The 14,291-nt window shown below is 40.9% G+C and overlaps 1 protein-coding gene across 3 annotated transcripts in view; it reads right to left on the bottom strand.

Moving 5' to 3' along the window:
- RNF216 (ring finger protein 216) overlaps positions 1-14,291 on the bottom strand; it is a 185,878-nt gene that overhangs the window by 117,364 nt on the left and 54,223 nt on the right. For all 3 annotated transcript variants that reach the window (XM_033963367.1, XM_033963365.1, XM_033963366.1), the window contains exons 8-10: positions 13,812-13,926; positions 10,682-10,821; positions 8,258-8,308 (exon numbers count right to left, since the gene is read on the bottom strand). In XM_033963367.1, the coding sequence (XP_033819258.1) occupies positions 8,258-8,308; positions 10,682-10,821; positions 13,812-13,926 (306 nt within the window). The remainder of the gene's footprint in view (positions 1-8,257; positions 8,309-10,681; positions 10,822-13,811; positions 13,927-14,291) is intronic.

Below are 14,291 nucleotides of genomic sequence, written 5' to 3'. Positions count from 1 at the left end.
GACTAACTCCTCTGCTCTTTGAATTATCACGTCCCTCAAGGGTACATCTTTCAGGGTACCTTGGTGTCATTCTCAATTCTGCTCTTTCCTTTCAGGCTCAAATTTTGAACGTTATTAAACACAGTTATCTTTATCTTCACCCTATTTGCTCAACTTGCGACTTTCTTGATTTTCCCACAATGCACACTCTTATTCACGTATTTGTTATGCAAGCATTCTACCTATGCAACTCAAGTGGCTTCAGACTTTACACAACTCAGCAGCGTGTTTACTGTACAGAGAACATTGCTATAGTCACGTTTCCCCATTACTTCATCACTTGCACTAGCTTCAGGTCTCTCTTTGTATTCGGTTATGCTGAATCTCTCTTTGTTAACAATTCCATACACCCCTTCTCGTCTTTAGATCTTTTGATTCCCATTGATTGATACTCTCAAGCTGTTTGAGTCAACTTGCAGTTCTGTAGGTTTAAGCTCATTAGGTCAGTGCTTAAAGTTGTTGACGACTCAAGGGCCATCTAATTTCTTTTTATTTTTTTCTAAAGTTTTGTTTATTTGTGTACTTATATCTTTTGCATGATGTATTCTTTCCTATACTATATACCGTATTTCCCCATATATAGGCCGTAGGAAATGCCGATTTACGTTTTAAAAATCATAGCTAAGCTGCCCCATTAGATAAACCACATCATCCTCCCCACTTAAATACCTTCTTCGCTGGATAGCTGCTGGCTGCCTCCTCCAATCACATTGTGCAGGGCAGGAGTGATGTTTTCGATCTCAAGCCTCACCCTGCGCTGCTTCCTGAATGGCTGCTGTCAGTTCTCGTGGGACTCACGAGAACTGACAGAAGCCATTCAGGAAGCGGCACGAGGCGAGGCTGGATGCCGAAAACATCACTCCTACTCTGCAACCTGGCTGCGAGTTTGGAGGAGGCAGCCAGCAGCCGTCCAGCAGGTAAAGTCCCGACTGACTGCAGCAGTCCAAGTAGGTTTCTGTGTTGGGAGCAGGGTGATGCTGGGGGGGGGAATGATGATTTTTAAGATAGGCTGCCCCAGTTAAGCAAGCTGCACCCAATAGGCTAGTTTCAAAATCAATGTATAGGCCGCGGCCTATATATGGGGAAATATGGTATTGGCATTCCTATTTGCACTTTTTTGATTCATTTTAGATTGTGTACTACCTAGATCTGTATGCTGAAAAAGGTGGCATAAAATTTTTTAATTAAACACCCTAAAATTTATTTTATTTCAGCTACTTGCTTTTTTTCACTGTAAAATACCTTTAGATATTTTTTCTGAAGTTTCCTTACACAATAAAATGTGTTCATAGTATATAAATCAGATTTTATTAGAGTTCTGAGCCAAAGAACTTTTTTTTTTTGCCTTATCACTGGTACACTGTTACGAAAACGTTCAGCTCCAGTAAAACTGAAAAAAAAAAAAAAAAAATCACTATGGAATTTCCAAACTTTTAGAAGGCCTGATCCTATTGCTCAAGCTCAATAAAAATGTAGCTTACAAAACTGATTTAGAAAAGTTATCGCATTTAAAACTGAAGACCTCCAGCTTATATAAGCATTTGGTTGTTAGCATTTAGAGAATTACTATGTAAGTATCTCTTAACCCAATTCTCTAAGCGCCAACAACCAAGTGCTTATACAAGCTGAAAGTCTCCAGTTTTAAATGCAATTGCTCTTCTAAATCAGTTTGGTAAGCTACATTTTTATTGAGTTTGAACAACAGGACCAGGCCTTCTAATTGCATTAGAAATGCCAAATGTTCAGTAAGATTTTTTTTTTCATAGGCACAGAACAATAAAATGTTATTATGAATGAGCCCCTTCACAAAGTATGGTTCACTATAGATTTGCCAAAGTGTATCTAAAGGGAAAGATCTTAATGAATGAGGCTCTTCAGGGCTATCAAGCTATAGGCAGAAGTAACTCTTTTTGAAAACCAGCTACTTAAATATATATACAGGCAGCATACAGAGACTTAAAGGGTGTGGTCTGGACAGTCCTTCAAATATAAGTGTATTAAAAAGGCAAGGCAATACATCTTGAAAAAATTCCCTATCAGCATTAGTCATGTTCCTGGCAATGCTTAACCCTTGGATAACTTGTTTTAATCTAGGAGTTTTGAAAGAGTATTTGAAGGGGGAACTGTGCTCACCCCTGGTGTTGAAAACCACCTCTTTTTGCCAAAAGTTGGAGTTCAGGTCTTTTATCATCTGTCGACAGATGTGCAGATTTACAAAATCCACCACTTACATGAATAGATAGCCAAATCATGTTTTATAGGTTACTTACATGTATAAACCCCAAAATAAAGGAATACCGTTTTGAATCTGTTCCTTTCTAAAATGTTTTTTTCCTGTTGTGTGTGATGCCAAAACACATCCCTGCTTCTTTGACAGAGCTATAATTTTTTATAGAAGATTCCTTTCTAAAATGGCTTATATGAAGCTGTCTTCTTAGCCTTATTCTAACTTATGATTTGTGGCCTGGCAGTTTCCTTCTGCTACAAGACTCTGCTGAGCTAGAGCATTATGAACCTTCATTTGCAAATACCTGGGAATTTTCTCCTGCCTTCAAGCAACCCCTCCCCCCCCCCAACTTAACCAGAGTACACCAACCGTCCTTAGCAACATTCAATGATTCCCTGCAAAACCCCACAGTCTGGGACCAGGCAGTTGCACCTTTAATAGAGAATGACACGGGGACAAGGAACTCAATTTCCCCATCCCGTCACTACGAGTTTTGCCACTGTCCTCTCTGCTCCATTCCTGTAAACTCTGTCTTAATCTAATCTAATTTAGGTCTTCAATTTATATAGCAAAACATTTACCAAAGGAACTCGATTCGGTTTACAATTAATTAAAAAATAAGATAACATCTAATAGATCAAATAGAGAGAGTACTATTAGTTAGGATTAAATAGATATTTAAATAGTTAGAGGAACTAGTCTGAACAACTATTGCGTAAACAACCAAGTTTTTAGATCTTTCTGAAATTGCTGTAATTGACCTGTCTTAAAGAGTCTGGCAATTTGTTCCAAATTTCCACCAATTTAAATGACAAAGCTTTTGCTGAGTTTCCCGCCACATTTAAGTCCTCTAAAAAATGGAAATGATAATTTGTAAATTGTTGTAATCCTTGGATGACAAGATCTGATAGCATTCCAGCAGAGAGAGATTGAAGGATCAAATATTCCATAGAGGAATTTAAAAACGACACATGCACACTTAAACTGTATCCTATAACAAACTGGGAGCCAATGAAGCTTTCTCAACAACAGACACATGATCGTACTTTCTCTTTCCAAAGATAAGTTTGGCCGCTGTATTCTGTATTAGCTGCAGTTGATCTAGGTTGCCCTGTTTAATACCCAAATATACAGAATTACAATAATCCGGCTGAGCAAGCACAGTGGACTGTACCAATAATGTTCCTGATAGAATAATGACCTAACTTTTCTCAACATATGCAAACTGAAAAAACCTTTCTTTGCTAAGGAATTTATCTGATCATTAAAAGAAGAGCGACTAAACTGATAAAAGGTATGGAAAACTTTTCATACGCTGACAGGTTGGAAATGCTGGGGCTATTCTCCCTGGAAAAGCAGAGACTGAGGAGACATGATAGAAACCTTCAAAATCCTGAAGGGCATAGAGAAGGTAGACAGGGACAGATTCTTCAGACTGTGGGGAACCACAAGTACAAGGGGGCACTCGGAGAAATTTAAAGGGGACAGGTTTAGAACAAACGCTAGGAAGTTCTTTTTTACCCAGAGGGTGGTGGACACATGGAACGCGCTTCCGGAGGTTGTGATAGGCCAGAGCACGCTACAGAGGTTCAAGGAAGGTTTAGATAGGTTCCTAAAGGATAAGGGGATTGAGGGGTACAGATAGAAGTAGAGGTAGGTTATAGGAATAGTCAGGGACCACTTCACAGGTCATAGGCCTGATGGGCTGCCGCGGGAGCGGACCGCTGGACGCGATGGACCTCTGGTCTGACCCAGTGGAGGAAACTTCTTATGTTCTTAGTCCAAAATAATGCCCAAAACTCTGCAGGAGAAATCTAGTTGTAATGAGATACCTGACTTCAGCAGAACAACAATTTCTAATCTAGGCCCAATCCAAAGTAATTTGGTTTTTGAAGCATTTAATTTCATTTGGATGGAATGAGCCCACCTCTGAAGCTTGGAGATGCAACTATCTATGCCTGTAGCCAGGTCGCAAAGATCATGGTTAACTTCCAATAGGATGAAGATATCATCCGCATAAGTATATATAGTCTCTACAGACGAGAGACAAAAGGTTTTTATGAGGTCATATAAATGTTAAACAAACTGGGTGAAAGAGGGGAGCCTTGTGATACCCCACATTTGGATGTCCAAGAAGATGAAACCTCATCCTTTAAACATACCTCAAAAGAACGTTGCGGGAGAAATTTGTTAAACCAATCCAAAACCACATGATTCAGACCTATGTCAGCCAGCATACGAATCAAAATATCACGATGGACCACATCGAATACCGCCAACAGATCAAACTGAAACAGTACTGCATATTTATTCTGCAATTGTAGATTTTGAAATCTTTGCAATTAGTGATATTAAAAGAGTTTCTGTGCTAAAATTTGGCCTGAATCCGTGTAGAAATGGTAACAAGATAGAAAATTTATCTAAATAGTTGGAGAGTAGACAAGAAATAATTGATTACAACATTTTTGTCATTAGAGGAATATGCACAATAGGGTAATAATGAGAGTTATGATTTTAAAGTGTTTAAGGCTTGTACTGATGAGGACAGAGCTTGTAGGAACGGGACAGGGACAGGAAAAGAACTCACTAGGACAGGAAAATGAGTTCCTTTGGGGACGGGGAAAAATATGTGCCCATGTCATTCTCTACTTGGGAGAACAGTATAGAAAAATGACTAAATAAATAGTGTAAAGAGTTTCAGCCTCTGATAACCAGAGCTGGTATTGTGACATCATAATGCCTCATTCCACCAATAAGAGCCAACCTCAGTGATGTCACAATGGCTGGATTGTCCTATACTTGGCTCACTTTTATCACATTTTGATTTCTAGAGTAGTGCAGTGTAGAGAATGACACAGGGACAAATTTTTCCCTGTCCCAGCAGGAATTCAATTTCCCCGTAACGTCCCTGTTGAGTTTTGTCACTGTCCCCACCCCATTCCTGTAAGCTTTGCCTTAACCACGCAAGCTTCAAATACTTATGATTTAAAAGTGCTTGAGGCTTGTGCAGATGAGGATGGAGCTTGTAGGAACGGGGCAGGGACAGGAAAAGAACTCACCAGGACGGGAAAATGAGTTCCCGCGGGGACAGGGAAAAATTGTTCCCATGTCATTATCTAACTTTTAAGTCTGGCCAACAGGTGTTAGTTGAGCAATGGCTGACATTCTCTTGGCAGCTTCCCCCACCCTGATGAGCCCAGAGAACAGAAGACCTAGTTGTAAATCAAATACGTGTCCTCTACATGGTTACACATGACACTACCACTAAGCCAGCCCCAGTCTTTCATTTGTAGGTAGTGTCTTGCACTGCTTCTCAGCTGTCTCCTGGATACTCACCTAGCCAGTCAAGTTTTCAGAATGACAACAATAAATATGCATGAGATAAAACTGCATATACGGGATACCTATAGCATGCAACTCTCATCCTTATTCACAGTGCTAATTCTGAAATCCTGGCTTGGCTAAGTGAAAAAGCAAACAAACCAAAACTGCAGATATGTACAACGATGTAGGCAAAATTTATTGTGACAACCAAAATGTAATTAAAAACCTTTTTACCAAACAAGGGACCCAACACGGTCCGTGTTTCGGACAACCTTCATCAGGGGTCCATGGTAGAAAAGGGAAAAAAACATGTGTCACAAAAAAATGCAGTGAAACATACAGTAGAAACAAACAGATAAAATGTAACGCCGAAGGTCACTAGATATTGTAAAGTCTCACTAGAAAAAGCACCATATTAGAGAGCATCATTACAAATCTCCACTGAGGTGAAGTCCCTAGGTGTCATTGTGGATTCCTACCTGACATTTAGAAGTCATGTTCAAGCAATGATTAGGAAGATATTTTTTTAAAATGACGTTTGCCAAAGTACCCTTAGATCATATTTGTCAGGCAGTACTTTTAAAACCATCTTGCAAACTTGTTTTATCACGTTTTGACTACTGTAACCTCATTTTTCTGGGAATACCAACTTTAATGCTGTGTGCATTTAGGTTGCTCAAAACTCAAGTTGCTTTTCAGACTAGGGAGAAGTGAACATGTGTCAGAATACTATATTAAATTGTATTGGTAAAAATTAGAGTACCGGATATGTACACTGTGTACATGGATCAGTGCCAAAGTACTTAGTGGATAGTATTCTGCCATATGTGCCGCTCCAAATGTTGCGTTCTGTGGATCGTTCTGACCTGTTTATTCCACCGGTCAAGCAGTTGCATTTGAATGTGTCCAGGGCAAGCATGTTTTCCTGCTTAGGACCACACGTCATATATATGTCAGCAGGAGAATTTGTATAACTTTAAGAAATACTATTGAAGATGAAATATAGGAATTGAGTCCTTGACAGCAAGTTGAGTGCTGGTCACTCACAGGTTTATTTTTACTGATTGTGCTTAGTTTGTACTGTATGCATTGGTGTTTATAATTCTGTATGTATGCAGAATTTGTGACATATGTTTTTTACTTACTGTGACCCACTTTGTATAAAGCGGACTACAGATAAAATAAACTATAAACAGTATTCCACTTGAAAGCCTAAGGCCTGGCTACCCTGGGTAGGACCGCTCTTGCTGTCAGAGGCTAAGCAGGGTCAGGCCTGGCTAGTACCTGGATGGGGGACCACTGTAGAATACCAGGTGCTGTAGGCTGCAGGGCCCTATGTTGGACAGCAGCAACATAGAGAAGCCATACACTGCGTGGGAGAAGGCAATGGCAAACCACTCCTGTACTCTGCCTTGAAACACATTTTCTTCTTGGAAATAAACTAAACTAAACTAAACCTTAAGTTTATATACCGCATCATCTCCACAAAAGTGGAGCTCGACACGGTTTACAGGAATTAATATAGAAAGGAACTCCAATGGAAAGGAGAAGGGCTTAGTAAAAAGAAAGAAAGAGGGGACTTAGTATAATGGAGAGGGAGGGAGTAGTTACATTTTAGCGAAAAGCCAAGTTTTCAAATGTTTTCGGAAGCGTTGGAGGGAGGTCGAACTCTGAAGAGGGGCAGTGAAGCTGTTCCACAGCTCGGTGATCCTGAAGAGGAGGGATGTCCCAAGTTTTCCTGTATGGGATATGCCTTTTAAAGAGGGGAAGGATAATTTGAATTTTTGAGTGGATCTGGTGGAGGTAGGATTCGAGGAGAGCCAAGATAGAGGAAAGAGGGGAGGAAGGATGCCGTGTAGAGATTTGAAGGCTAGATAGGCGCATTTGTAGTGAACCCTAAGGATAACTGGGAGCCAGTGAAGCTTAGACAAAAGCGGGGAGACGTGGTCGAATTTGCTCTTAGGAAATAGGTGGCCATAAACTGCCTCAGAAACAACATTTATAGCGATCCAGAACAGCACTGGAGATCAATTCAATGAGTATAGATTTGGTACAGAGTGGAGGAGTGGCAGAGAGGTGAGCTGAGGGGAACTGAGATTCAAATTCAGCATCTTTCAATGATGAACCATTGTGATTTGGGGCAAGACATTTAACTCACCACTGCCTCCAACACACACATGGACAGAGACCTACCCACTGTATTTGAACTCAGATTTGGAAAGGACACTAGATAAATCCAAACCCCGAGTCCTGTGTGTGGAAAGATGACTGAATTTAGCTGACTAGTTCTGCCTTACCTCTTCAACTCAAAGCTTAAGAGAAAATGCCATTAAAAAGAAATTTTTTTTTTTTCCTGAACCAATCCAAATTTTCAGAAGGCAGCTTGCCATAAAATTGTTTCACTTCAGTGCCACTGAGGTATCCAAACGTGAAAGAGCTGTGGTCAAACCCACTCAGCCAGCCTGTCTTGCTGATCAAATACTGTCCTCAAAAAAAAGAACAGAGTGAGTTAGGAATGTCCACCTAGCAGCTTCCAAATTAAAATAGGTTTGCAGGGGAAAGTGGTGATTGAGAGGTGAGGGAGGAGGCACGATGACCTAGCAAAAGGGCTCAACAATGACAAGCTGCTGAAGAAAACTAGCCTTAGTTGGGCAAAGGGTGTCTTACCTTCTGGTACTGTTCCTCATTCATCTGAAGGGCAAGAAGGAAGTCAGCATGCTGGCAAAAAAGAAAAGAGGAACCCAGTTAACACCACCACATATCTCAACCACTTTTACACCACAGCCAAATAGTTTGCCGCTTGGGCCACCATCAGGAAACTTTGTTTTGCTACAACAGAAACTGAAAAGGGAGAAACTATCCCCCTCTTTTACGAGCACGGAACGTGAGTTTTAGTGGCGGTAACTGCTCCGCCGCTCACAGGATTTCTATGAGCGTCGGAGCAGTTACTGCCGCTGCTAAAACCCGCGCTATGCGTTCGTAAGAGGGGGTATGTTTGGGAACTAGATGCAAGACCAGTGTCACTGAATGATGATATCACGGGTTAAATCACGAAATTGAATGGCTATTGACTTAGCTGTGCCGGTCTGGGTGAGGTTCTACTTCCGGGTTGAAGTTCCGTTATTTCCGGCTAGATCAGGATAAATTAACCAGTCCAGGGGATCTTCCCATTACTTCAGTCAGCCCTGCTTTCGTTGCCTCTCTGATGTACTGTGCCACTAACAGGTATATGTATTTAGTTTTAAGATTAAGATTACTAGGGATTAATTAGATGGGATATATATCCCTGGGACCCATATAACAGGATGTAGTATTTATATAGTATTGTTGCATTGATTTACGATTTTTCTAATTGTTATTTTTGGATTATTAGTGTCCTTCCCTGAAGAAGACTTGAAACTCGAGTCGGGGGGACAGGGTCATTAGAATGAAATAAACAACTATCAATACAGAAATTGTTTTAATCAGCACGAGTCACTTTCAACACCACTGGGGTTCTACGCCAGCACATTACCATCCGAACCAGATAAGTTTCTTTCTTTATTTATATTTTTAGTATGGATGGTAATAGGGGACAGTGGAAACGATGATGGTCCCCCATTGAACCTCAGTTGGTGTTATCACCAGTTCACGGGTTCAGGGTCTGAGTTTTTCACATAATTATTGATTATAAGTTACATGTAATTGGAACTGTGATTATTGTTAACACGTGTTACGTTATTATCACAGAAGATTATTGGTTTTCTCTCCGCAGTGAGTGAATATCACAATTTTCTTCACCATGATATCCAAAATTGCTGTTTGCTGCTCTACAACTTACTTCCAAACGTAATGCAACCATAAGGATGTAGCAGAGTCCATTGTTCTACAACACAACAGTACATTAGTGACAGCCATGATACCTACTTTATAGCCAACACAATGTAAGAGCTAGATCTACTGCTTTCAAGTGTAGCAAGATACAATAATATATTTTAACTATCACCTGTAAGATTTCCAATAACAGCTAGCCAGAAGATATAGATTAGAGAATGACACAGTGACAAAATTCATCACCGTTCTCGTCCCAGCGGATAACCACGGGAAACCATCCCATGTCATTCTTTCGTGTCTATCTCAACCTCAGTCCTTCTACACCAGCATTCTTTAATGTAAGGCTTGAGGGTCAGTGGCTGGGCCCATTCAGACTCTGATTCTTATTTGAGTCAAGTATAGGACAGTCAAGCCATTGTGACATCACTGATGAGGTTGGCTGTTAGGCATTGGTGGAATGAGGCATTATGACATCACAGTATCAGCTCTAGATACCAGAGACTGTCATTCTTTACTGTCTAATCTCAACCTCAGTCCTTCTACACTAGCATTCTTCAATGCAAGGCTTGAGGGTCAGCGGCTGGGCCCATTCAGACTCTGATTCTTATGTGAGCCAAGTATAGAATAATGAACCCATTGTGACATCACTGATGAGCTTGGCTGTTATTAGTGGAATGAAGCATTATGACATCACAGTATCAGCTCTGGCTATCCGAGACTGTCATTCTTTAGTGTCTATCTTAGCCTCAGTCCTTCTTCATCAGCATTCTTCAATGCAAGGCTTGAGGGTCAGTGGCAGGGCCCATTCAGACTCTGATTCTTCTCTCTCCTCTTAAAGAATGACATGGGGATGGTTTCCTGTGCTTAACCGAGGAGACGGGGACAAATTCTGTCCCCATGTCATTCTCTAGAAATACCTGGCAGAAACCCAAAGAGTAGCAACATTCCAGAGCTGTGATGTCACAGTGGCTTGACTGTCTTATACTTGGTTCACATAAGAATTGCTGTATTAGGACAGACAGAAGATCCATCAAGCCCAGTATCCTGTTTCCAACAATGGCCAACCCAAGTCCCGTTCTTTAATGTCTATCTCAACCTCAGTCCTTCTACACCAGCATTCTTCAATGCAAGACTTGAGGGTCAGTGGTTGTGCCCATTCATACTGATTCTTCCCTCTCTCCTTAAATAATGACATTGGGATGGTTTCCCATGGGGATGGGAACGGTGATGAACTTTGTCACCTGCCATTCTCTAATGAAGAAAACAATGTGTTCTTACTTCGGTCATCTCCTTCATCTTCTGTTCATAGAACACCAGCTCTTCTCGCACAGGCGGATACAAGGCAGTTCGGTCATAGCTTCTCCAGTGTCGGCGTTTGTTTTCCAAGAAGAACATCCGTTTTTCAAGTTTCACATTTCCTGGAGAATACAACATTCAATACCACCATCGGTTAAGGAAAAATGCAACCGTTATGAACTAATCTCAGTAGAAAGAAGGGAAACATGTGGAAGATAATCTCCCTTGTGCAATAGATAAAGTTGTAGCTTAAAAAAAAAAAGACAAAGATGTACAAATTTCAAGCGATAGAACTAACCTATTACTGGATAAGAGTTCCATCTTGAAGGTATTACTTCAAAGAAAGTTCCATTATTTTATTTTATTTTTTTGGGGGGGGTAGCTGCAAAGCTGAAAATGTCAGATTGCTCCCTATCACGAATATCAAGTATGCAGCACCAGTGTATAGTGGTGTGCACTGCAAACATTTTTCACTTGCCCCAATATGCTTATTTTTATAGGATTACAGGACATATACAGTGGTGATACTGTACATGAATAATTACATGCCTACCCCAAAGAGTTTATCATCTAATTGGGTGCAGTACATCTCTCTCTTCATCCCTCAGCTCCATCCCAAGTCTAGCGCCTCCCACTGCTCCTCCCTGAACCCACCCACCGCCATGGGTCACATTGCATCTTCCTTCAGACCCCTCCCCAGTCTGTGAAACCTCACCTCTTCACTGGTAGCCATTAAGAGGCTGCCTAGGTTGACCAGGCGCTTTTCCTCTGCTGTACCCCACCCTCATACAAACAGGAAGTTGCAGAAAAGGGCGGGAGCATGGCAAAGGAAAGTCTTCGCATTAGCCCGTTATGACTTACACTGCCATGAAGAAGTGAAGTTTCATAGATAGTGAGGGGGGTGGGGTGCCTGAAAGAGGACAATGATGAGGTGTTGGATTTTTGGTAGGATTGTGGAGGGAACAGCAAAACAAGCTGCAATCTTTTCAAAAACACTGCTGTGTGCCAGCTCTGAGACACATTGGTTGAGAACAGTTGGAAATGTAAATTGATTTACTTGTGTTGAGTCGGGTCCTTAGATGTGCACATAAGTGTGATGAATATTATTTCAAATCCTTGAGGTTATTGTTTTTTTTAATTTACAGTAGATTACTGTCTAATGTAATAATGGTGAAATTTTCAAAGGTATTACCATACCTAAAATGAGCTTTTCTCTCAGAAATTGGATTTTTTGAATTGCTCAGGATATATACAGGTACAATGCTATATCAATTTGTGTGTAACCTGCTTACCTAACAATATTAGGTAGATAATAGGACACTAATAGAATACCAGCCTGTATAGACAATATGTACATACAGCAGAGCCTCGGTTAACCAGGTCTCCCACACAACTGGCAAAAAGATGCCAGTGGAAAAAAATATGCCCCCCCCCCCCCGAAGCACCAGTGGCAACACCCTGAGCTGCAAATCCTCCCCCCTTCTCTCAAGCCCTGAAGCGGCTACAAACTCCCCCTCACACCCAACACAGTACTGTGTTACATTTCTATTCCGCCATTACCTTGCGGTTCAAGGCGGATTACAAAAGAGATGAAAAACATTGGGTTACAATGGAAGAACATTTGTCCTTTCTAGAGAGGTAAAGAGGGGGGGGGAGGGAGGACAGTAAGTTTGAAGTTAGGGCTGTTTCAGGAATTTCTTGAAGAGTATAGTTTTTATTTCTTTTCTGAACATCTTGTAGTCTGGTGTCGTTATCAGTAGCTTGGAGATTTGGTTATCTAGTTTAGCTGCTTGAGTGGCCAGGAAGCCGTCATGTAGATTTTTTCGTTTTACTTCTTTGATCGAGGGGTGTGTGAATGAGGTGTGTGTTCTTCTATGTCTGATTGAGGCGGTTTGGATGAGGTGGTTGTTCAGGTAGGTTGGGCTGTCTCCGTTTAAGGTTTTAAATAACATACAGTAGAATTTAAATAGTATTCTTTCTTGGATTGGTGGCCAATGTGAGTTGATGTATGCTTCTGTAATATGGTCGTGTTTTCTCAATGAGTAGATGAGTCTCAAAGCTGTATTTTGGATTGTTTGTAGTTGTTTAGTCATTGTAGCAGGGGAGGTAGAGGATGTTGCAGTAATCTAGTAGACTTAGGATTAGGGATTGTACTATAAGCTTGAATTGTGTTTTTTCAAAGAATTTTCTGACTTGTCTTAGGTTTCTCATAATTGCGAAGGATTTCTGTATTGTTTTATTTATTTGCGGTTGCATGGTGCAGCATCGATCTATAGTCATTCCTAGTAGTTTTATGGTAGTTTGAATGGGATAGTTGATTGTGTTAATTTCTATATTGGCTACGGTTGAATTTAGTTTTGTCTGTGTTGAGTTTCAGTTTGTGATCTTTCATCCAGGTTGCTACTGTTTCTAGTGTTTGGTGTAGTGTGTTTGTCATTGCGGTTTTTGGTTGATCAAAAGGTATGAGAATGGTAATGTCATCTGCATAACTGTAGGTGGTGATAACTAGATTATCCAGGTATGTTCCAAGAGATGCAATGTATAGGTTGAAGAGCGCAGAGGATAGTGGGGATCCTTGTGGTACGCCGTAAGGGTTGAACCAAGGTTCAGATTTTTCTTTATCTGATTTTACTCTGTATGTTCTGGATTTTAGGAAGCCTTCAAACCAAGAGTATACTTTATCTGAGATGCCTATTTCAGTGTGGGCAACACACCTGCATCAGGGGTACTGAAATTGTGGGTTTTGCTCACAAAAATGATGTTTTACAGGAATATGTATCTGAAATTTTTCAGCAAACCCTGAAGATTCATCCGTTTGCGAATCACACTGCATATTCCTGTAAAACATTGTTTTTTGTGAGCAATACCCACGATTTCAGTACCCCTGAAGCAGGCGTGTTGCCCACATTGAAACACAGTACTGTGTTGGGTCTTTACTCAATTCGGATATCAATAAACAGTGTTCATAGAATTTGGTAGTCCCGTCCCATTGTTTTTCTTCCTTGTCCAGAGAAGCAGGCATTCATTCTATATTTAAGATTCCGATGGGAGGGATTCCATGAATTTCACTGGGTCCTACTTCACACAACTGAAATGATTAAATCTTCTTTACCCTGCTCAAACTTGAAATCAATGTAGGATGACTGATTCATTTCTTTTCGTTTTTTCCGCTTCCCGTTAGTTTCAGGGGACAGCTCCTGCCACTTCTTAATGGCGTCAGAAAAGGCCTAAAAACAGAAGTGAAAGCAAATTTATACTGGGCACAGAAATGAAGCTGCCAGTTTAGTCCATGTGCTGGCAGATACAGTGGTCAACCAGATGACTCTCCTACAATTAACACAATAGAGGCAACATGGGAGTGAGACCACACTCACTATATACAGTGACCCCTCTGAATCCATGATTTCAGTACCTGCGGATTCAATTATTCATGATTTTTTTTTTTTTTTAAACAAAACTCTGCATTGGACCTTCCCCAGACCTTACCTGGTGGTCTAGCGGTGATGCGGAGCCGTCATCAAAATGTCTGCCGTGAGTTCCTGTTGTAGTCTCATTTTGATGACGGCTCTGCACGGAGCAGGAGTGTAGCACA

This window comes from Geotrypetes seraphini, chromosome 11 (assembly GCF_902459505.1).
Source record: "Geotrypetes seraphini chromosome 11, aGeoSer1.1, whole genome shotgun sequence".
In the NCBI taxonomy this organism is placed as follows: domain Eukaryota; kingdom Metazoa; phylum Chordata; class Amphibia; order Gymnophiona; family Dermophiidae; genus Geotrypetes; species Geotrypetes seraphini.
The sequence above is the reverse complement of the archived record's forward strand: the minus strand, read 5'-3'. Positions and strand labels throughout refer to the sequence as shown.